At 39.0% G+C, this 22,527-nt stretch overlaps 1 protein-coding gene across 2 annotated transcripts in view; it reads right to left on the bottom strand.

Moving 5' to 3' along the window:
• Nucleotides 1-22,527, bottom strand: part of ETFA (electron transfer flavoprotein subunit alpha) — a 45,947-nt gene that overhangs the window by 5,182 nt on the left and 18,238 nt on the right. For both annotated transcript variants that reach the window (XM_084640419.1, XM_084640420.1), the window contains exons 10-11: nucleotides 5,264-5,329; nucleotides 670-750 (exon numbers count right to left, since the gene is read on the bottom strand). In XM_084640419.1, the coding sequence (XP_084496545.1) occupies nucleotides 670-750; nucleotides 5,264-5,329 (147 nt within the window). The remainder of the gene's footprint in view (nucleotides 1-669; nucleotides 751-5,263; nucleotides 5,330-22,527) is intronic.

The following is a 22,527-nucleotide window of genomic DNA, read 5'->3' as shown; positions in this document are numbered from 1 at the left end:
TTAAGAAAACAGCGATGCCAGGACAGAGTTATGGACTACTGGCTACAAAGTGTCATGTTTTAAACATCAGTTTGAGTAAATAATCCAAAGCATCTGAGCCTCCTCCCATATTCTAACGGTCTCTTCCAGAATGAGTCTGATTTAATATAGATTATTTTGAGCTGTCTTCCGAGCTCAGACTTCATTATACACGGCTCCCACCTAGGTGTGTGTTTTTTTAAATAGGAATTTAAACTTCTGATAAACAGGAGAAGCAGGTGATAAAATGCAGAAATGCACAGACACAGAAATTTAAAAATTGTTTAAATTATAATTAGTCTACATGGAAATGAAAGGAAAAACTTTCCAACAATTATGTGGAGTGGTTCTCATCTACAAGCAACCACATGCAGTGGCGGACACTTTTAAAGACATCAGAAGGGTTGATCCCATGAGTTCTTTATTCATTCAACATTTTTTACTCCTATCCACACACTTACGTCAGCTTAAATCACCATACTTCCTTATTCCTAGTATCTCCTTAAATACATCTTTACTCTTACTTCAAAATGTCATGAAGGAGCAAGTAAAAAGGAAAAAAAAAGTATGCAGAACTGATCTACAGTACGCAGAGGCCAGCTCTAAAAAATTAAGATTTCCCTTTCCCACCCCCCTCAAGGTTAGACTTACCTTAAATAAATCTGCTACCAATCCGTAGTCCGCAACCTGGAAAATCGGCGCTTCTGGATCCTTATTAATAGCAACTATGGTCTGAAAGTAGAAACAAAAACACATTTAAAATATACAGCTGTAGATTACATTTTTCCCCCCGTATAAAAAGCGTCTTACGTTCACACCGGAATACTAGACCCAGCAGATACGGTCAAGTGCATTTGACAAATACTTCCGATTTCTGCCTTGAAAATAAGACTATAAAGGAAACCTCAATAAAAGAACTAAATATCTACAATAACAGAAAAGTTTTCTAAGCTCTGACTATTCTATGCTCATTTGATCAAAGGCATTTGACAAATGTTTTCAAAGCAGAAATGGGAAGCAAGACTGGAAGGAAATCTCAATAAGCGAATTAAAATGTCTACAATAAATAATGGAAACACTTATGGTCTGACTATTCCATGCTCCATTAACAGGACGGTCATTTGATGTAGGAAGGAGGGGGAAGATTCTTCCTTAAAATGCTATAATAAAAAAAGGACATCCACTATAAAAGGACCGTGATGTTTAACAAATAAAAACAGGGAAAGACATTTTGAAAAAGGAGTATAAAGCTACACACTGGAGACTTAAATGTTAATTTTTTTTTTAATGTGGGCAATATCATTTAGTTCACTACACAGTGGAAAAATAATATACTATTAAAATCCCAATGCTAAACACAGAAAACTCCCTCTCCTAGAGGACAGAGTCTGTACTTCTAGACCAAATCACTTCAAAATAGCTTCATGATAGGTTTCCAGCCCAAAGACTGCAGGTGCCTAGATAAATAGCCTGTTACAGGATATTAATATACGGGAGAGCTCTGTAAACTCAAAGCTATACAGCTCACAAATAAACCCTATACTGGTGATGGCTACCACCTATCAATTCAAAGCTGTGAGAACCCACAGGTATTCTAAGCCAACATATTCTTCGTATGTTTATCTGCGATTCAAAGAGACCTTTCATTCAAATGTCTGTTTTTCTCCATCCACTACAAGTACTCTACCAAATCATTAATTTTGCTGAAAAAGCTTGATCGTAATAATTAAATGAAATAAGGTTAGAAAAGCCTATATTTCTAAACCACAGAAATGGTTTTCTATAACTAGACTGACATTCAAAATGTGTGTCTCCACCTAGAAGTTGTATGTTCTAAAGCGGTGTCCAACCTGTGGCATTTGAGGTGTTAGTGCAAGATCAAATACCAATTTCTTTAAATGTGTTCCATGAGACATGCCCTGTGATTTTTAAACAGACATGTCTGAATCAGCTTGCAGCCTTAGGAGCAGCTGATGTTGATGCCAAGCTCCAGCTGCCCTCTTGGTTGCCTGCAGCATTGCAAGGGGAGAGGTGAATACTGCTCCATTGCGGTTTCCTTGCTGGGCTATGGAAGCCCACAGAACAGTAGTTGGACTGATTTCACTTGGAGCCTACAGACAACTAGCAAAGAATGACCTTCCTCCCCAATATAGCCACCCAGGGCAGCCCAGGATGGGAAGAAAAGCAGTTATGGCTCCTCAATTTTATGCCCCAGCCTTGGCACTAGTTAGGGGAGCATGGGGGCTACTCTAATTTCCACCACCTGGCAATGTTCCCTTAGGAACCATATGCCCAGCTGGGGATAGCCTCATTGCAAGGTGCTGTGGCCACTCCAACAAGGACTGCTTGCAGGGATGCATAGGAGCTGGCTGCACTGGTGTTACACCTGGTGAGGACACCCTGATAGGGCTCTTCAGGGTGCTTTCTGTTCCTTCTACACTACCTAAGCATGATAAAGGGCACAAGCCCAGAAATCTTCCCCCAAGTATTGTCATTTTGAAACAAGGTGTTTGGCCCTCAGGCTGAAAAGGCTAGAGAGCACTGCTCTAGAAGAACCTTGTGGAGGTATTATCTAATAGATATTCAGAAAAATATTCACCATTGGCTTGTTGAAGAGGGAGATGTACCCTCACCATTGTTAGATTTGTTTAAAAACACCACATCTCAGTTTCTCCTATAACATATCCACTAATTCAAGGAACTTCGGTCACCTGGTATTTCTTAATCAGAGCTGGTTTTCTAGGTCATACATTACATTTCACAGTCTTTAGTGTTGAGAAAATCTCAATACTGAAGGATCAGGCAGTCAGCATCTCTTTTCTCTCTCCCCTGCACTTCATAAACAAGTGTTTTTAACATCTGCATTCAATACAACTTAAAACTGTGTACTTTGGCTACAAGACTGACAACAATCCATCTCCTACCCTGTGTGATAATTCAAATCCATGTGTTTTAAGGGTGCAAAATCAGAAGCAGATAAGAAATGACAATCTCATGAAAACTGGTCATATTTCCATCATTTTACAACTTCATCATCCTTCCCATGAAATATTGAAGGAAATCATCAGATGGTAACTTCAGAGAAACAACAAAACAAATACTATACCATTTAAGGTTTTTTAAGAGGTAGGTCTCTTCACTAACACCTTTAAATGATAAATAGTGTCTGAAAACAACTAAGACCTAATCTTTAACAATGCTTCAGTAGCTTTGAAATATTTTTATTTTAAATCACTGTTCTGTAAAATGACTGGATTTAGTACATTTAAAAATTATGCTAATCTGACTGGCATGTAAACTAGGTAAGATATAAAATAATTAAAAAACCTCCTAGAAAGGAAAGGAATTGTGAATCCATAACAGATGAAACAACTAACATAATCCATCCCTTCTGGAAAACTGATTTTTCTACCTTGTTATAAAAGTACAAATAAATTATACATTTCACTCACAGAAAGCTTCTCTGACTACTTCTGAAAACATATCCTTAAGTGTGCAAGTTCACAATGCCAGATAATTCACAGTATGGGGGGCAGGAGGAAATCACACAAGAGACTGTTGCCATGGTTACAGTTTTTTTAAAACAGTAATATAAATTGGATCTTTTCAGTAAATACAGTATCTAACTGCTTCTACTAAAAACAGAAGTAGGTCACAGTTCAAATAAAAGTAAAAATAAGTCTTAAGATACACAAGTTTGTTTAAATATAAAATAAATATTATAAAGGGAAAAATTAAACCCAGTAGTATATGATTCAAAGTCACCTAATCTTTTATATGTAATTGGGACCAAACAAAAAAAGAGGATTTTCAAAATTTAGGACACACTATTGGAGAGCAGGGGATCTTATGATATTAGCAGGACTGCAAATATTCATTTCAAACTCTTTCTTTATCACCTTCCCCACCTCTCTCTGTTTAATCTAGCAGAGAAGAGGCTAATGTTACATAATTTCACTAATTGTGGCATAATGGCATAAAATCTGCCTCTTCCACTGCAGATCCTATTAGTTGCACCTCTCCACCTCACAATTTTCCCTGAAAGTGTTTCCCCCATTGCCCATAACATATCCTTTAATTTCTCACTCAGGTTATTTTTCCAACTGTATTACCTCTAAAGCAGGACAAAGCTTGTATGAAGAAGGCTATACAAAATGTATTACACTGCATCTTCGATGGAATTTCCTCTAACCTAAATCTGGCAGCTGGTGTTCCACTCATTCCTATGCCCTCCAATAAAAGTTTGACATTTCACTTTAAAATGCACGCACCAACCTGCAGTATTCAGAAGAAACTAGGTGCTAAAATAAGTTCAGATCATCCTACTATGTAGTTTGGCTCATGCTAAAAATATCATTGGATACTTAACCAAGCTAAATTTGTTAGTGTGGACAGAAAAGAATTTTAAGAACTTTTCTCCTGAAATTTCAGAAGATGAAGATCCATTTATCAAAAGGTGAAAACAGAAACGTGTGCTCCACCTATAAAACAATGGGAGACCCTCACAAGGGTTTTCCACTGCTTTATGAGCTGTTCATGCTTCAGCAGGATGCCACAGCAGAAACACATTTAAGCCTGTTTGATAAATCTACTTTAACAGAGTCTCCTAAAGAGGTACAAAAAATGGCCTCTTGTAAAAATTACTTGTAACAAAAAAAAAAAAAAATCTATTTTTGGCATTATTACTGCACATAATTCTGCCTATTAGGAAATAGTCATTGTCCAGTCCAATTTCCAAATTTAGCCCGTACATTTCAGCTACTAACGAGTTAAACCTTTTAAAGTTTTATTACCATTTTATAAAATGTTTCCATTTGAATAGATAAATGCAGGAATGTCAGTCATCTTTTACTTTATGGAATAGTAAGTTCATAATTCAAATTGCACATTGTTATGCATGAATTAATACGTCAGGTTCTGAAATGTGTGAGTGGGACTATAGTATAGTATTCAAGAATGGAATTTTTGTTTAAACAATACATTAAATCAATTAGTCTTTTCTAATAAACTGTTTTTGCAACAGATTTCTTTTAAAGTTAGCTTGCTATTGAAACTTTTTCACAGTATTTAACATAATATAGAGCTTTAAGAGTTGACACTTTTAATGCAGCAGAACAAACCAATTGTCTTGCTATGTTCACTTGCAACAAATGTTGGAAGAAGTTCTACTGCTATATGTATTTTGTAAAAAAAAAAAAATATTTTTTCCTTCTTTCAGTCTTTTCTACTACATGCAGGACTGTACCTTGCTGTCTTTCATCCCTGCTAAATGCTGGATTGCTCCAGATATTCCAACAGCAATATAAAGTTCCTAGAAGAAAAATAATTATTAGCGTAAGTGAAAGTGTGTAACATCTCACTGAAACTATAACAAAAATCAGTACCGTAGAGTGTTTTAATATACAAGTAATTTCTTGTCTAGATTATGGAAATCCAGAACAGCACATTGTCCTATGGGAGCACTATAGGCAGAAATCCCAGGGAACAAGATTTGGTTCTCTTGTCCTCTTGGCCAGTTTTAGGGTGGGAAATAAAGACAAAAAAAGTATCTGGCACATGCACAACCACAGTGATGCCCTGTCTATGTGAGGTTTGTACTGTTGTAAATGCATCATAATACACATTACTCCTTAGTTGAAGGATGGGACTGTCATGGTTGGAAGGTCTTTCAGATTCTCGGAAAGATTTTTAATTTAATTTAATTTTTTCCTATCAGTTTTATTAATTAAATACAGGCTTATTTCTAAAAAACATTTTTAAAATTCAATTTGAAACTGACCACCTTTGTTAAGGCCTAAATTTACTATAATCATTTAAATTAAGCACACACAAAAAGAATAATATTAAGCAGTATATGTTTGCTACCCAGTTTCAAAGAAAGTCACCCACTGACCTAGTCACTGGCTATGCACCTGGAACCAGAGTTTGCTGACATGCTAAACCAGCTTTTGACCACAGTAACCTCTTCTGTAGGTGCAAGGAACAAATATTTTTTTCTTTTCAGTTTACTCAGCTAGTTCAATTCAATAACTAGTTAATTCAAAGTTAAGAAACCAAGTGGGAGTGGAAAAAGCAGGAAAGCTTGTTTTTCTCTTCCAGGCCACGAATAAAAACGAGGTATGAGAGGGTGAGATCTACTAGTTCTAAAACTGAAGGACACAATGACCAGAAACAAATCAGTTCTATTTGCTAACTACAGATAATTTAGATCAACTGTTTAACAAATCAGTTATGTTTTGCATTTAAAACTATTTTGAAAAACTTTTTCTATGTATCAGCACACGTAAGATTTTTTTTAAATTAAATAAAACTTAAACTGTTTTTGTGCATATTTACTTGAATTTTCATCCTAATGCAGCTTGACACAAATCTCAAGAGAAATTAACTATCTAGTAAATACAAAATGCAACACTCACCATATTCTAACAAAAATGTAAAAATTAAAAATCTGAACAAACAAGTTAAGTTACACAAGGGTTTAAAGAAATGTGCATAGATCAAGTGAATCCACCTGGTTAGCAAGAAGCAGCGTCAAATTTAGTGTACATTTGGGTTGCAAATCAACACATTTTTATGTTACTAACAAGAACCAACCTTTCTTTATTTTTCTAAAGTACAAATGCAAAACATGATTAAAATCAATTATTTAAATCATGACTAAAACTGGTGATTTAAATCAATCCACCCTGCTGCTATCTGTCTTGGAGACATAAATAGGGCTTAAGTCACTAGGGTTGTCAATGTGGAAACTTTTACATACTTTACATTTGAAATGGGTAAGAATTTATAAGCAAATCTAAATTCTTCAGAAAGGCTTATTAATATTGGCAGTCTTAATTTATAGAAGAAAACTGTTTCCCCTTGGTTTGAAAGTCATCCTGACTACAATCTACCCAAAGCCAGGCACATTTTGAATTCATGGAACAATACTTTTTGGCCAACAGCCCAAATTTTAGTCAACACTTTATTGTTTGGCTACCTTCAGAAATTCACAGAAGAGAATCAAAGAGTACTTTTCACCATCTCATTCATAAAGACCAAGACAAGAAGCTACTAGCCAGAAGGAAGGTCTAAGTCATCATTTCTCAATGCCTCTCATTCACCCACTTGCCATTCAATGTCCTCCATTTTGAAAACAAAAATTAAAACAATCTTAATTACAAAACCCAGTTAGTTTATAACACCTATATTGCAATGCAGAAAGAGCATAGTGTACATTATGATCAAGGAGGTAAGAAAGATTTTACATTTTTTTTTTAATCAAAAAGTGTTCTAGTTCAAGTTAGCATTTGTGAGTCAGCAAATTCATCAGGGACCCAAAAAAAACCCCAAGTGCTGGTTTGTATGTCCTTTTCCCACATGCTTTAGCACACCCCAAAGAACCACACAATGCCAGCCTTTGTCAATTTAGCCCTTTATCTTACTTGAAATATGAGCAATCCACCAAAAATCACCATATATAAAGACAGTAGAATGCAGAACAGAGCACAAGGATAAAGTCCCCAACAGAGTACAACAAATATTCAAAAGTGATAATGTAGCAGTCCTTGTCCTTAACCAGAGGCCTTCTCCAAGCCCACACTTTAAATCTTGTTACAGTGCTTCAATCACAAACTTTGCTAGACACAAAACTGAAGTCTCATTTTTGACGCCCCCCCCTCCCCAACCCCACACATACCCACCCCACATTCCAGGCTTAATTTGGAGAAAAATCAGCCTGAAGCCTCTAATCTTGATTTCTTCCATTTTACAAGAGGCAGAAAACAATGCCCCAACTTTCCCTAGTCTTTATTGTACCCTTCCCCTTCTCCCAAGTAACTGAAGCACTTTCCCATTTAGCTTTAAAGTGAGCTGAAATCTGTTTTTCCTTCTGCAGGCTTAGCGGCCCAAAAGCTACAAATTGTGTGCCAGAATCTAGATCAAGGAAAGGGACTAAAGTGTAGCCTTATTGGCTCTCAGCATGTTTCAACTAGAAAGCCTTGGATATGGCTGTTTCCCTTTTTTTTCACCTCAGTTTAACTGCTACCCACTGCTGTTCAATTCTTCCCTCTAAAGTTACATGCACAGATCAAGTTTAGAATCCAGAGTTTCCACACCCTGATTTATTTTAGCAACTCCTGCATGGGGCTTCTGCTTTCCAAGGATCGAGAACACCTATCTCAATGGCACATTTTATTCTATTGGATCCCAGCACACAAATATCAGACAGTAATGAACAATGCTACCACATAAGCCAAATTCCTGCCCCATTCCTCCGGGGAAACAAAGAGGGGGGGGGGGCGTGCTTCAATTAAGATGGCTGGATGCATAAATTAGGAGAAAATTTACTTATTTCTGCCAAACTCTTCTTCAAAAATGATACTTTTAAAATTTTACTTTATTCCTATGGATTCATGAAACTTTCCCAGTTTACACAGAAAACTCTCTCAGTGATAATTATATGGAAGAAGTGCAGAGTGATGATAGGATATTTCCTTTGAATGTAAGAAGTCGATAAAAATCAGGAAAAATATGAATAAGGCTATGAAATGCATCTCAATTCTGAGCATTTTTCAAAGATATCCAATAGCTGAAGAGTACAAAATTCATTGAGCTTCCCCCGCCACTCCCCTTTACTTAGTAGATTCCTGCTTGGAGTCACCCCATCTTAACTGCAGCTGCTATGTCTAACAAGTGTAATATAATATGTACACAGAAGGAACCACAGTTAGACTGTAATATTGTAATTATCCCAAAGGAGAAAGTAGAAGCTACATGAGAGATTAATCTCACATTGTATTGTTTTTTCTACAACACTCTTAAAAAGTTACTGTAATATGATTTTGAGAGAGATTCATTAAGCGCTGGTCTTCTACACTACCGGGTTCCTCTTGTCAGTTTGCTAAACTTTAAAGACCAGTCTTTGGAAGGAGTCCAATTTATCGAAAGCCAGACACTCATGTCTATTTTCTATTAACATATCTAGGAAAGACAAAGATGTTTTTATTAAAAGGTCACTTATACACTACCAGATTTCTTTGTCTTAAACATACAGTTAAGTCTTTTAAGACCTATGCACATCATTAGCCTTTTAGTTTGCCTGCCTTCAGCTTCCCAAGTATGATATCCAACCCATTTTGAATGGTTTTAGTTTGTTGGTAGATCACTTCAAGTAAGCAACTTTTACTTAAATGTGTAATTATAAAGACACTACGCAGAACAGCATGTTTCCTATTAGTAGTTCCCTACTGAAAAAAAAAATTCCAAGTATTAAGAAGGAGACTCAGTTTATATAGGTTACAGTTTAATTAAAATGTACCAAGCTGATTAGACCAATAAAATTTCCAAGCTGCTAGGTGCTGATGTAGGGATCACCAAGGAAGGAACTGGTCGCTCACAAGGCTCTCAGATCCCCTAGATACCAAGATAAGGAAGATTAGGCAAGCCATATTTCCCCCATTTTTATTTAGTTCTTTTAAAAATATAAAATCTTCCACTTCTATGCCTTTACTGAAACCATGAGCTTCTACCTCAGCTGTAAGGTGAAGTCTTTGGAATTATCTGTGCTGTAATAATGCCTCAAGTCTCTAGTCAAGTCTGTGGCCCCCTTGCACTAGGTGCTGCATAAAAACACAAGAGAACATGAAGCCAGATTCTGTACTGATGCTCTCAGGAGGCACAGTCCAGGTGGATGGTTGGCAAAAACAGGTTTATACCATCTGTGTGTCCTACAGATTTGGAGTCCCTGGAGAAAGTTAGAGCCCCCTCTGGGGCTGTTCTAACTTTCTGTGACATATGTCAGCCCTATGCTGCTCCTGCATGGGAGAAATTTCACCAAGAGGGCACGTCAGCCTCTTTACATCACTGGGGTGGCAACAAAAGGGCAGTCGTGGGGCCAGATTCTGATCCATGGTCCTTGCCCTGAAGAGCTCTCATTCCAATCTGAAAAAAGATGCAGCAAGTGAATGCAAGTAATATGGGGAGGAAAGGGAGAATGATATTAATATGACAACATGGCTATAAAACTATATGCTCAGGTTGATGGTTTTGAATAATTTGAATGTCCTTCAATATTACCAAGGAACATATACGTTAGAAGGGTTTGGTAAATATGAACAGCACAAGTTTAAGGAAAGGGGAAAGAGGAAAGCTGATGAGGAGATGGTATGGAATCGAGGAACCAAGCAGCATGGAAGATGAAGGGACACTGAAGACCATACGAGGGCAAAAAGTGGAAAGATAAAGAAGCACGAGCAAGACAATACTAACAAACAACAGTCATATTTAAATTAAAGAGGTGCTATTTGGGGAATTGGTGGCAGTTCCATCAGGGCAGTGATGGAAATGTGTGAAGGCAAGGCAAGGGCCAGCAGCGCACACACACCCCTTGTGCCCTGACTCCTCAAGAGGGCTGCAGCAGCAGCCAGAGAGGACTGTGTGTGTGGCTGGGGAGTTTGTAACCTGCCCAGACAACCACACAGTAATTGCCGAAGCGGGAGTAAGGGGGCAGGCAGAGGCCCAACTCAAGCATTCATCCCTGGCAACTCTTAGGGCTGTAGCAGCAGATTTGAGTCAGAACAACTCTAAAGAAAGAGAATCACCACTTAAAGTCCTGATTTTGTTCTATGTACAATCTGGATTTTGACTTCAAGTTTCAAGCAGCCAGAATTCTAGGCTGAGAACAATTTTTACTCCAATCTCTCCATGACCTACCAGTTCAGAGTCAAATTAAAAGTCCCCAATCCTGCAAACCCTTACTCAAGTAATCCCAGTAAGATCAATGGGATTTCTTATACAGAATTTTGTAGGATTGCATCTGAAATCCATATACCCAGTTACACTACGTTTTATGGAGTGTCACCTACAAGTCACTATACAACATAACAATAGGTCAATGCAGAATGTTTTTCATGTGTACACAGATCTGCAAATTTATGAAATGATGATTTCCTAAATGTGCCATGTCTTGTAACGTTACTTGATATTTATTTGTAAGATAATTTTAAAATGCCCAAGGCTGCCTTAGGGCAGTTACATTTGCTTAAGAAAGCCACAAGAACAATTTTTATTCTCATTTATAGTATGAGTGGGAATTCTCTTAAGGTACTGTTTTGTATCTTGCACAGGTGTAACACAAGATGAGGTAGTTGCTTTGCAAATGTGCTGTCAGTGCCTACTGATTTTCATCCCAACTTTTGAATTACATTTAAAATCTTCAGTGTACATCAATTTGTCATCATTGCAGAGGCATGCTTTTAAACAGCTCGTTTAATGAACCCCTTTGGCACATGTACTCTTTCTACAGATAGCCCAGAGATTTTATTTTCTTTGAAAGCGTGAAAGGACAATGAAATTAGAAAGAAATCTTAGTTATGAGAGTTACTTCACACGAAGGATCCCTTCCAATTACGAGCTATTAACCCAATAAAATGTTTTATGGCTTGACACTAGATATATATTACACTGTGTATCAGACAATTGTTCCAAAAAAATGTACTAAATAGTGAGGTTGTTGAATATCTTGCATTCAAGTAGCAGAGAGTTATTAAACAGTACACAAAGTATTGCAGTTCCATCCAGTCCTAATCTTTTTCACTTAAAGAACCTTTATAGACTTTGATCAGCCAGGGCATGTAATTACTCTTAAGAAGCATGCTTAAGGTGTCTGCTGGAGTACAGGGCCATACAGCATTTCTTTCTGCTCTCTTGGGAACTGCACATCAATTGCTTTCAGCTAAATGCACTCACATATGAATATTTTAGTACAATTTAATGTTTCTGCACCAACCCCAAAGGAACAGAGCATCAATTTGTGAACACAGTTCTCTTGGAGTTAAAAGCAATGCTGGATAATGCAGGATGAAAGGATTGTCAATCTTTAGCTTTTTAGCAAGTCAGAGAAAGGTAGTCTGTAAATTCAGTCCCAGCTGCATACAAACATCTCTTTAAAGTTCGCTGCTACAGAGCTACTTTTCAACACTAGTGAATTTTCAGAGGAGACGGTCCAAAAAAATTTCCTAAGCATGGCCATTTTTCCCAAAGCTATTCCCATCTGCTAACTATCCAATGACCTCAACTCAACCATTTATACAATAACAAGTGTGACTGCTGGTCTGTTAATAAAATACCCAAATGTAATGCACAAATAACAACACACTCCCACAAAGAAGCTAACTATAGGTGTGAGAACACAAGTAATTCACCATGTGCTCGATTACTGAAACTTTAGCTATCTCAGTATGCTCTTGTACCTATGGACAATCAGGAAGTAATGAAAATTTTGTCCATATAGCTGTTGATAAGCAAGTAGGGGGAATACTATAAAAAAGTGAGTACATACAAATAAGGAGGTCCAGATGACATGCAGCCTAGGGACCTAAGGGAATTAACTAGTTCACTTACTGTTAGCAATTACTTTGAAAGGGAGTCAGAGATCTGAGAAAGAACATGAATACTGGAATAAAGACGACGTGGTACCAACCTCCCCCACAAAAAAAAGAGAACAAGTCTAATAGATACCATTCACCAGATGGGACAAGTAAATAATCCCAAGGAAAATAATGGAATAAATATTGAGAAAAGAATTTGAAAGCACTTGAGTAACAGAACCATGAGCCATTAATATAAAGAATAAATCAGACTACACAAAATATTCGATTCCTGTTTTTCCCCTGGTTTAATAATGGAATTAGCAGATTAAAAGAATGCAATAAAGCAGCTTTGAAGTATATGATATTACCTCAGATGGACTGTACAAAACAGCCAGAAAAGTGTGATGCATCGCATGAAGAAGAGATTGGCTAGTGCAGTGCTGCACAGAAAAGTAGATTTTCATTTTTTTGTCCAGCCTTCCTTTAAATGCCCAAAGTGATGGAGCTTCCACCACTCCCCTGGGGAGACTATTCCACTAACTAATGTATCTCAGCACCAGGAAATGTTTCCCTACTATTCAGGCTCCATTTTCACTTTCTCAAATTCATTCTGTTATTCCTAGTTATATGGGATGTACCACACTTAAGGGTTTGTCTACACATGGAATGAGAATATCTGCATAATATTTATTGTGCTTTAAACTCATACCCTACCTTAATCCAAGTTAATTCTGAAATGTACACAAGTGCCAAGTTATTCTTCTCCATACTTGGTGTTTGTGCCCTTCAAATATTTTAGACTTAGATCCCACCCTTAGTCACATCTATTAAACCAGGGATTCTCAACCTCTCTCTTTCTGAGCCCCCCCTCAACATACTATAAAAATCTCCACAGCCCACCTATGGGCTGTTTTTCTGCATATCCAGAACTGTTTTTCTGCATATCCAGGAGATTAAAAGCCCATGCCAGTGTTAGGAGGTAGCAAGCAGGGCAATTGCCTGGAGCCTAAATTCCCTGTAAGCTATGCGGCCGCGCAGCAGCCTATTTAGCACCACACAGGCACTCAGGGAATCTGCCCCGGCCCCCAGCCGCATCCCAGATCTGTTGCAGCCAGGGGAGGGGCGCCTATCCTGCAGACCCAGAGCTGCTGCGGCAGGGAATCATAGAATCAGAGAATATCAGGGTTGGAAGGGACCTCAGGAGGTCATCTAGTCCAACTCCCTGCTCAAAGCAGGACCAATCCCCAATTTTTTCCCCAGTTGCCTAAATGGCCCACTCAAGGATTGAACTCACAACCCTGGGTTTAGCAGGCCAATGCTCAAACCATTGAGCTATCCCTCAGGCACCCCTCCCCTCCAGTGCAGATGCTGCTGTAGGAGAGAGAGCTGGGGGGAGTCCTCTCTCCCCACTGTAGGCCCGAAGCATCCTCCTGCACCCCAAACCGCTCATCCCCAGCCCCACCCCAAAGCCCTCATACCCCTGCATCCCAGCCCTGAGACCCTTCCCACACTCCAAACCCCTCTGCCCCAGCCCACCCCCATGAATTTTGTTATGTGCACCAATATGAAGATGATGTATCACACATCACCTCCATATTGGTGCACATAACAAAATTCATTCTGCACATGGGTGGCAAAAAATAGAGGGAACACTGCCCAGGGCACCAGAGAGGCCCGTGAAGCTAAGTTGCCCAGTTTTTGGCTTCAGACCCACACAGCAGGGCTCAGGCTTCGGCTTCAGACCCACACAGCAGGGCTCAGGCTTCGGCTTTCTGCCCTGTACCCCAGTGAGTCTGATGCTGTGCCTGCTCACTGGTTTATTTTGGTGGACTCCCTGAAACCTGCTCATGGCTCCCCAGGGGGCCGTGTACCCCCAGTTGAGAACCGCTGTATTAAACTATACCTATTTATCTCATTCACTTTTTCCCACAAGCTAGATAAATATTTTGTGAAGTTCCTCCAACCTGATAATGTATTTTTGGAAATATGGGGTAAAATCCTGGCTCCGTCCAAATCAATGGAAGCTTTGGCATCAAATTCAACAGGGCCAGGATTTTACCCGCTGTGCTCAGACCTGAGTGCAGTACTCTAAAAGTGGTCACACCAGAGCCATAAAGGATTACTACCTCTGCTCTGTGACGTGTCTCAACATACACAATCCTCAGCAACAAAAGCTGTTTATGCTATCACATTGCAAACTCTCATCTAATGGGTTTCAACTATTATCCCTAAGTAACTTTCTGAACTTCCTGCTTTCTCTCTCCCACTTAATCTTGTCATTATTTTTCTACTGAAATATTAGTTGCAACCACCAATGACAATAAAATTATTCATAAATTCCAAGACCAAAAGAGACCACTGTAATCACCTAGTCTGACCTTCTGCATAAAAACGGCTGCAGAACTGCCTCCAAATAATTCACAGATCATATCTTTTTGAATCAAAATTGAATGTTTTTGTAAAATTGTCAGCGATGGAGAAGCCACTATGACCCTGGGTAAATTGTTCCAGTGATTAATTACTATCACTGTTAGAAATGTCTACATTATTTCCAGTCTAAATTGGTCCAGCTTCCACAACCAGCCATTGGATCATGTTACATCTTTCTCTGCTATACTGAAGGCCCAATTATTAAATATCTGTTACCAATGTAGGTACTTATCAACTGTAATCAAGTCACCCATTAAATCTTCTCTTTATTGAGCTCCTTCAGGCTATCACCACATGACATGTTTTCTAATCCTTTAATCATTCTCATGGCTCTTCTTTGAACCCTCTCCAATATACCAGCATACTTCGTGTGAATACCAAAACTGGACAGAGTATTCCAGCAGTGGTCAACCAGTGCTAAATACAGAGGTAAAATAATCTACTTGTCTGGAGATTCCCGTTATTTATGCATCCAAGGATCACATTAGTTTATCCTTTTGGCCATAGCATCACGTTGGGATCTCAGTCAGCTGATCTACCAAGACACCACACCCCCCCCTTTTTTTTTTAAAGGGTTACTGCTTCCCAGTATAGAGTCCACAACCCTGTAAGTATGGGCTACAATCTTTTTGCCTAGATGCATACATTTAGCCATATTAAAATTCATATTGTCTGCTTCCGCCAAGCTTACAAAGCAATCCAGATTGCACTCCATCAGTGGCCTAACCCTCTTCATTATCTACTACTCCTCCAGTTTTTGCATTATCTGAAACCTTTTTCAGTGACTATTTTAGGTTTTGTTCCAGAATCATTGATAAAAACGTTAAATAGCAAAGGGCCAAGAACCAATCCTTGTGGGACACCACTGGAAACACACCAGATCTATGATGATTCTCTGTTTATAATTGCATTTTGAGACCTATCAGTTAGCCAGTTTTTAATCCATTTAATATATGCCTATGTTAATTTTATATAGTTCTAGTTTGTTAATCAAAAAGTTGTGCAGTACCAAGAAAACTCCTGGAAACAAGTTATCTTAATCAGCTGACTTTAAAATGTCTAACTTCAGTAGGAGCTGTTTAACCTCCTCCCAAGATACTAGAGGAATTAAAAGTGTGTGTTATCTCTTTTTCCCCACAAATACAAAACAGAAATATTCATTGAACACTTCTGGCTTTTCTGCATTATTGATAATTTAACATTTGCATCTAGTAACAGACCAATAACACTGTTAGGAACAAAAAGAATTCTAATACACTTTTAAAAGCTTATTATCCTTATCTCTGCTGGCCACAGATCTCTCCTTGTGTTCCTTTGCTTCTCTTATCAATTTTCTACAATCCCTAGCTTCTGATTTATATTCATTACTATCAACTTCCCCTTTCTTCCTTTTTTATATACATCTGCCTTTACTTCCCCCCTAAACCAGGTCAGTTTTTTAACCAATATAGCCTTCTTCCTCAGCTGTGGCTTTTGATGTATCTAGTAAAGTATTCTTAAACAATTCCCAATCATTCATATTTTTCAGATTAAATTCTTCCTTCCAGCTGATTTGGCTCATAATTATAGTAGCACCTGAAGTCCTATGGTCAGAGAATCCTGGCTACCCACTCCACCTCTCCCCTGATGTTCCTCACTGTTATCTCCCTGGCGCACCTGGAGCCTTATTATAGGCTGTACTTCTGGAGATGAGGCTACCTGCTCCATACGTTCCAAAAGTGGAGTGGGATAGGTCACTGGGGTACCTGAGGACCCACATTCCCAACACAGAGATTTTGGGACCCCAGTTAGCCACACTCTCCCTAACCCAGCTGTGAAATAATATAAAATGTGTCTAAGGAGGTTAGAAAAGGATCATGAAATAAAGTGAGTTTCAACACACGAAAATGCAACCTATCATAGTTAAGTAAAAATAATCTCACTCCAAAGATTGTTAGGAGGAGATATTTCACGCAATAATGGAAAGAGACCCAGCTGCCTTGGTGTATAACAAAATCAAAGAGCAGCCTATATAGCATATGGTGGCTGAAAAAAGAAAATACAACCTGTTTGTTTTTTATAAAGAGGTAGTTCTCTACTCAACACTGAAGAGACTGCACGTAGTGTACTGCATCAATTTCTAGGCAAAAGATGTGGATAAGCTGGGAGCTGAAACTGGAGTTCTACTCTATTTTATTTAGGTTTTTATATCATGTTCATCACCGCAGTATCTGAGCATCTTCCAGTAGTGCATTAAGCAATGTGACTATGCATGAGTCACATTTGTTCCAATCCTCCCCTGCAGAGGGGGGAAATATGTGCACTGGAAAATTGTTTTGGTAGGGCTGGTTTTTTTTATTATTATTATTATTAATTATTGTTATTAGAGCAACAAAAATGATTAAGGGGATGGGAGAACTTGCAAGAAAAGACTGGAAAAAAATCCCACTGAATAGTTTGGATACATGACAGCTAATAAGTACAGAACAATTATCTACAAGTATATGAAAAGTGTCAATATCAAAGAGAGAGGAGTTTTAGGGTAGTCCCAAGAGGAGATAATGGGATGAAAGGGCAAATGGATAGCTTCTTCTTAGTAGTGAGATCATTTTAGATTCTGAAGGGGCAGCTTTCATGGTTTTCCCAAGGACCACTCCACTTGCCATTTAAAACTAGAGAGGACTCCTTCAAGCAGAGGACATGCTGCTCTCCTTAGAATCATCTCTCCCAGCATTTGCTAGAAGAACAGTTTCAGCATCTACAGAGGAAGCAGGCTCCCATAGAGTTTCAGGGGACAAAGTCAGGAGCAAGAGGGGGAGAAACTAAGGGATACCATATTCTCCCTTTGAATACCTAAAGCAGCATTAGAGTATGTCTTTGGACTTGTATCCCCTCACATTTGCCCAGAGAAATGGAAGGCCTAGCCAATGGCAGCACAGCTTTTGTAGAAGCTATGTGGCCATTGTGAAGAGGAGTAGCAGAGAGGCACCAAACCTCTGCGGGACCTGCTGATCTCTTTCCTGCAGATCTTTAAGGCTGGAAGGCCACATCACCTGCCTCTCCTATAGCTTCTCTAACCCTCATCCAGCCACCCCAACTTCAAGGTTTTGCAGGACATTACAAAAGGTTTACAACAATTTGCTGGCCCTCCTATGCCGTCTATGTAGGAGCTTACAAGTTTAACAGCTTCAAAATTCAATAGCTTTAATAATTAAATGCTAGACTGAAAATTCTGTACTTGATAGAAAATCCTGCCATTTGTCAGTTCAAGAACATGTCTACACACCATTATAGGACAGCAACTCTGCTAATTCTAATAGCTCAAATCTCCATGAAACACCAAGGTGTTCTTTTCTAAGTGGGATACTATCATAAATGGGACATAAGTACTTGTTTTCATGTATCTAAACAGTTGATAAAAACAGTATTTTATTTACCTACACACTATTTTTTGTGAACATCTATGCAGGGGGGTATATTTTAATTACGTAAATTGAAGTCTGTGCTTCAGAACCAAATTCCCTTATCAGTTCTGCAAGAATAAGTTCACCTGGTTGGGAATGCAGTAAATTTTCCTAACTATATTAGTGTAATGAATATTTACAATAATCTAAAAAAGTCTAATAAATATTCAGACATTCACAAAAAGACCTTTAACAAATTGAGTATCCAAAACCACTTAACTTGAGTGTCCTAAAAAAAGAGTTAAAAAAGAAAAAGAAAAAAAAAAAACCTAGTAAAACAGGGACAGCACATGGTACTTATATCAAGGAACAAATTCCATCCATTAGCAGAATTTTTACATGGTCAATGTAATAGAAGATGAGCGTCTTTTTGTAAACAACATATTCTTAAAGCAAAGAACACAAAATAAGGTTTCATGTCACTAATATTAAACTAAATTGGATATATAGGATTTTTCAATTAGTGAGAAGAATTTTAGCTTAAGATTCAGCAGACGCATGCTACTGCTTATGCCTAACAATATTCTCTGAGAGGTTTCAGAGTAACAGCCATGTTAGTCTGTATTCGCAAAAAGAAAAGGAGTACTTGTGGCACCTTAGAGACTAACCAATTTATTTGAGCATAAGCTTTCGTGAGCTACAGCTCACTTCATCGGATGCATACTGTGGAAACTGCAGAAGACATTATATACACAGAGACCATGAAACTCTGAGTTCACAGATAATCTTAACACAACTTGCCTCCTTATCCATAAACTTAAATGCCCAGTAGGGGAGTTTTTATTTCGATATCAAGAGTTTCAAGAAAATACTGCTAGTGTAACAGACATTTGGAATCAACAATAACAAAGTCTACATTAAACTGAAGTAATAAACCGCAATGTCTTAAAAAATCTGGGACAACAACTCAAAACTATACAAGAGCACCATCACCAAAGCTCCAGTCAACCAGAAAATGCACGAAACTCAAGAATGAAAGTACATGATTTTACGAACACAAAGCTATTGTGAAAGTTAAAGTGTACCATGAAATATACTGCACAGAGCTAAGTCTCATGTCTATAATGGAACATTTGTATTTGAAAAAAAGAAAAGGAGTACTTGTGGCACCTTAGAGACTAACAAATTTATTTGAGCATAAGCTTTCGTGAGCTACAGCTCACTTCATCGGATGCCTCATGAAGTTGATAGATTTCCACTCCATACGGCTAACTTCGGTGCCTTCCATAATGACAGGTTGATGAAGTGAGCTGTAGCTCACGAAAGCTTATGCTCAAATAAATTGGTTAGTCTCTAAGGTGCCACAAGTCCTCCTTTTCTTTTTGCGAATACAGACTAACACGGCTGCTATTCTGAAATTTGTATTTGAGTTTCTTATTCAACCAATTTCTCCTGTCACTGAAGAAAAAAGTGAAAGGTTTTCTAGGAACATTCCAAGAAGAATGTGTGTTTAAAAAACAATACAATACAATTGGCCATATGGTCATGTATTAGCATATTAGCATTTCAGAAAAGCTCTTAACTGTGCAAAAAATAACCTCATAAGGCTGTGGGACACAGCGTGTCCCGTGATGCCTAGCTAAGCTGGGTTCTTAAATCTGTAGTCAGTCAGTCAAGGAAAAATTAAGGGTCAAGGACCAAAATTTCTCCCCTCTCATTACATCCACAGGAAAAAAAAAATAAGGAGAGAAAAAAGTATCTCAGAGCATTCCCTGCTTCACCAATTAACAGGATGAAAGCACCTCCCCCACATTAGCAGGCAATAAGAAGCGAGACTCACACACTTCTTTCCCTGCCTCTAAGCTCTCAGAATTAGTCTTCACCTTCTTAGTCCTTAAACAACAAACCCAATTCCAGATCCATCCCAGTCCCGCACTGGGGCTATGCACGCAGCTATAAATAGAATAGCTAAAGCACACATTGAAACACTTTCCCCATTAGAAACTAAAAAGCACAGAAAACCACAGACATCTCACACTACAGCAGTTTCTTGTAGCAGTCATTTCCTGCTTTTTACAACAAATACAGCTATGCATGATTTAAGTCAGAATTCAATTCTATCTAATCTGAGTGGAAAACCAAGAAGTTGAGTAATGTGATTAGTTAATATACAAAGATACTTTGTGACTGCATTCAAGTAAAAACTTTCAGAATATAATGTACTATAGGCTCCTGCTAAACTGTCTTCATAGCAAAGGTTGCCGTCACCCCTTTCCGATGACTGTTCTGTATCCAGTACTCCTTTATTCTATTTCAGAGAATCCAATTATATTACTTTTCTAGGTGAGCCTCCTCTTCAGCTACAAAGACACACTCTCTAGCTAAAGAACTGAAGTGACTACAAGCTTAAACTAGTTAACTTTGAGTAGGAAAGATTCATAAGAGGTCAAGTACATGCATTCTTAGACCTTCACATCTAAGGCCTGGTCTACGTTACGAGTTTATGTCGGATTTAGCAGCATTAAATCGATTTAACCCTGCACCCATCCACACAGCGAAGTCATTTTTTTCGACATAAAGGGCTCTTAAAACTGATTTCTGTATTCCTCCCCAACGAGGGAAAATCGACATTGCCATTTTGAATTAGGGTTAGTGTGGACGCAATTCGAAGTTATTGGCCTCCGGGAGTTATCCCACAGTGCACCATTGTGACCACTCTGGACAGCACTCTGAACTCGGATGCACTGGCCAGGTGTACAAGAAAAGCTCCGGGAACTTTTGAATTTCATTTCTTGTTTGGTCAGGCGAGCTCATCAGCACAGGTGACCATGCAGTCCCAGAATCGAAAAAGAGCTCCAGCATGGACCGAAGGGGAGGTACTGAATCTGATCGCTGTATAGGGAGAGGAATCCGTGCTATCAGAACTACGTTCCAAAAGATGAAATGCAAAATATTTCAAAAAAATCTCCGATGCCATGAGGGACAGAGGGTACACAGTGCCGTGTGAAACTTAAGGAGCTCAGACAAGCATACCAGAAAACCAAAGAATCAAATGGACGCTCCAGGACAGAGCCCCAGACATGCCGCTTCTACACTGAGCTGCATGCAATTCTAAGGGGGGCCGCCACCACTACCCCACCCCTGTCCGTGGACTCTGATGATGGGGTACTCTCTGCCATGCCTGAGGATTTTGCGGACAGGGAAGATGAGGAGGAGGACGAGCTTGAGGAGAGCACACAGCACACCGTTCTCCACAACAGCCAGGATCTTTTTATCACCCTGACTGAAATACCCTCCCAACCTAACCAAGCTGGAGAAGGGACCTCTGGTGAGTTTACCTTTTTAAATATAATACATATTATAAAAGCAAACGTTTTTTAATGATTAAGTAGCCCTGAGGACATGGGATGCATTCATGGCCAGTACAGCTACTGGAAAAGTCTGTTAATGTGTCTGGGGATGGAGTGGAAATCCTTCAGGGACATCTCCATGAAGCTCTCCTAGAGGTACTCTAAAAGCCTTTGCAGAAGGTTTCTGGGGAGAGCAGCCTTATTCCGTCCTCCATGGTAGGACACTTTACCATGCCATGCTAGTAGCAAGTAATCTGGTATCATTGCATGACAAAGCCTGGCAGCGTATGGTCCCAGAGTTTGCTGACATTCGAGCAACATCCGTTCTTTATCTCTCTGTGTTATCCTCAGGAGAGTGATATCATTCATGGTAACCTGGTTGAAATAGGGGAATTTAATTAAGGGGATATTCAGAGGTGGCCATGCCTGCTCGGCTGTTTGCCTGTGGCTGAAAATAAATCCTCCCCGCAGCTAGCCACGTGGTGAGGGAGAGGGGGGAAAAGAGGAGCCTTGGTGCTGAGCTGTTCACGTTTGGCTAGCAAGGATCTTCCCTGATACTAGCTACACAGTGGGGTGAGGGGTAAAGCAATTATTCCAGAGAATTGGATGGGGGAAAGAGGGGGGTTAGTTTTGTTTCCACTGCTGCATGTTAACAGGAAAACTGCAGCACTAAATGGCCAACTCAACGTGCTTTGCTTGGTATGGGAGAGGAGGGCGCTGCTGTTCTGAAGGCTGCAGAAACCGGAAGACTACAGCTTACCATGGCTGCCTGCAAGCCAAATTCTGTTGCCTGGCCCTGCGTGTGTGATCTCTAATACCGAAGCCGCAGGCACTCAATAGAAGATGCAAAATGCGACCTTGTACCAAAATCACATGTGCTATGTAACGTGAATAGTGTGGTTCATCGTGAAAGAGTATAGCCATTGTTCTGTAAAATGTATCTTTTTAAATACTTCACTCCCTTTTTTTCCTCCAGCAGCTGCAAATGTTTCAAGC

Source organism: Lepidochelys olivacea, assembly GCF_965140295.1.
Source record: "Lepidochelys olivacea isolate rLepOli2 genome assembly, chromosome: 10".
Classification (NCBI taxonomy): Eukaryota; Metazoa; Chordata; order Testudines; family Cheloniidae; genus Lepidochelys; species Lepidochelys olivacea.
This window is presented reverse-complemented; position numbering and strand designations above follow the sequence as displayed.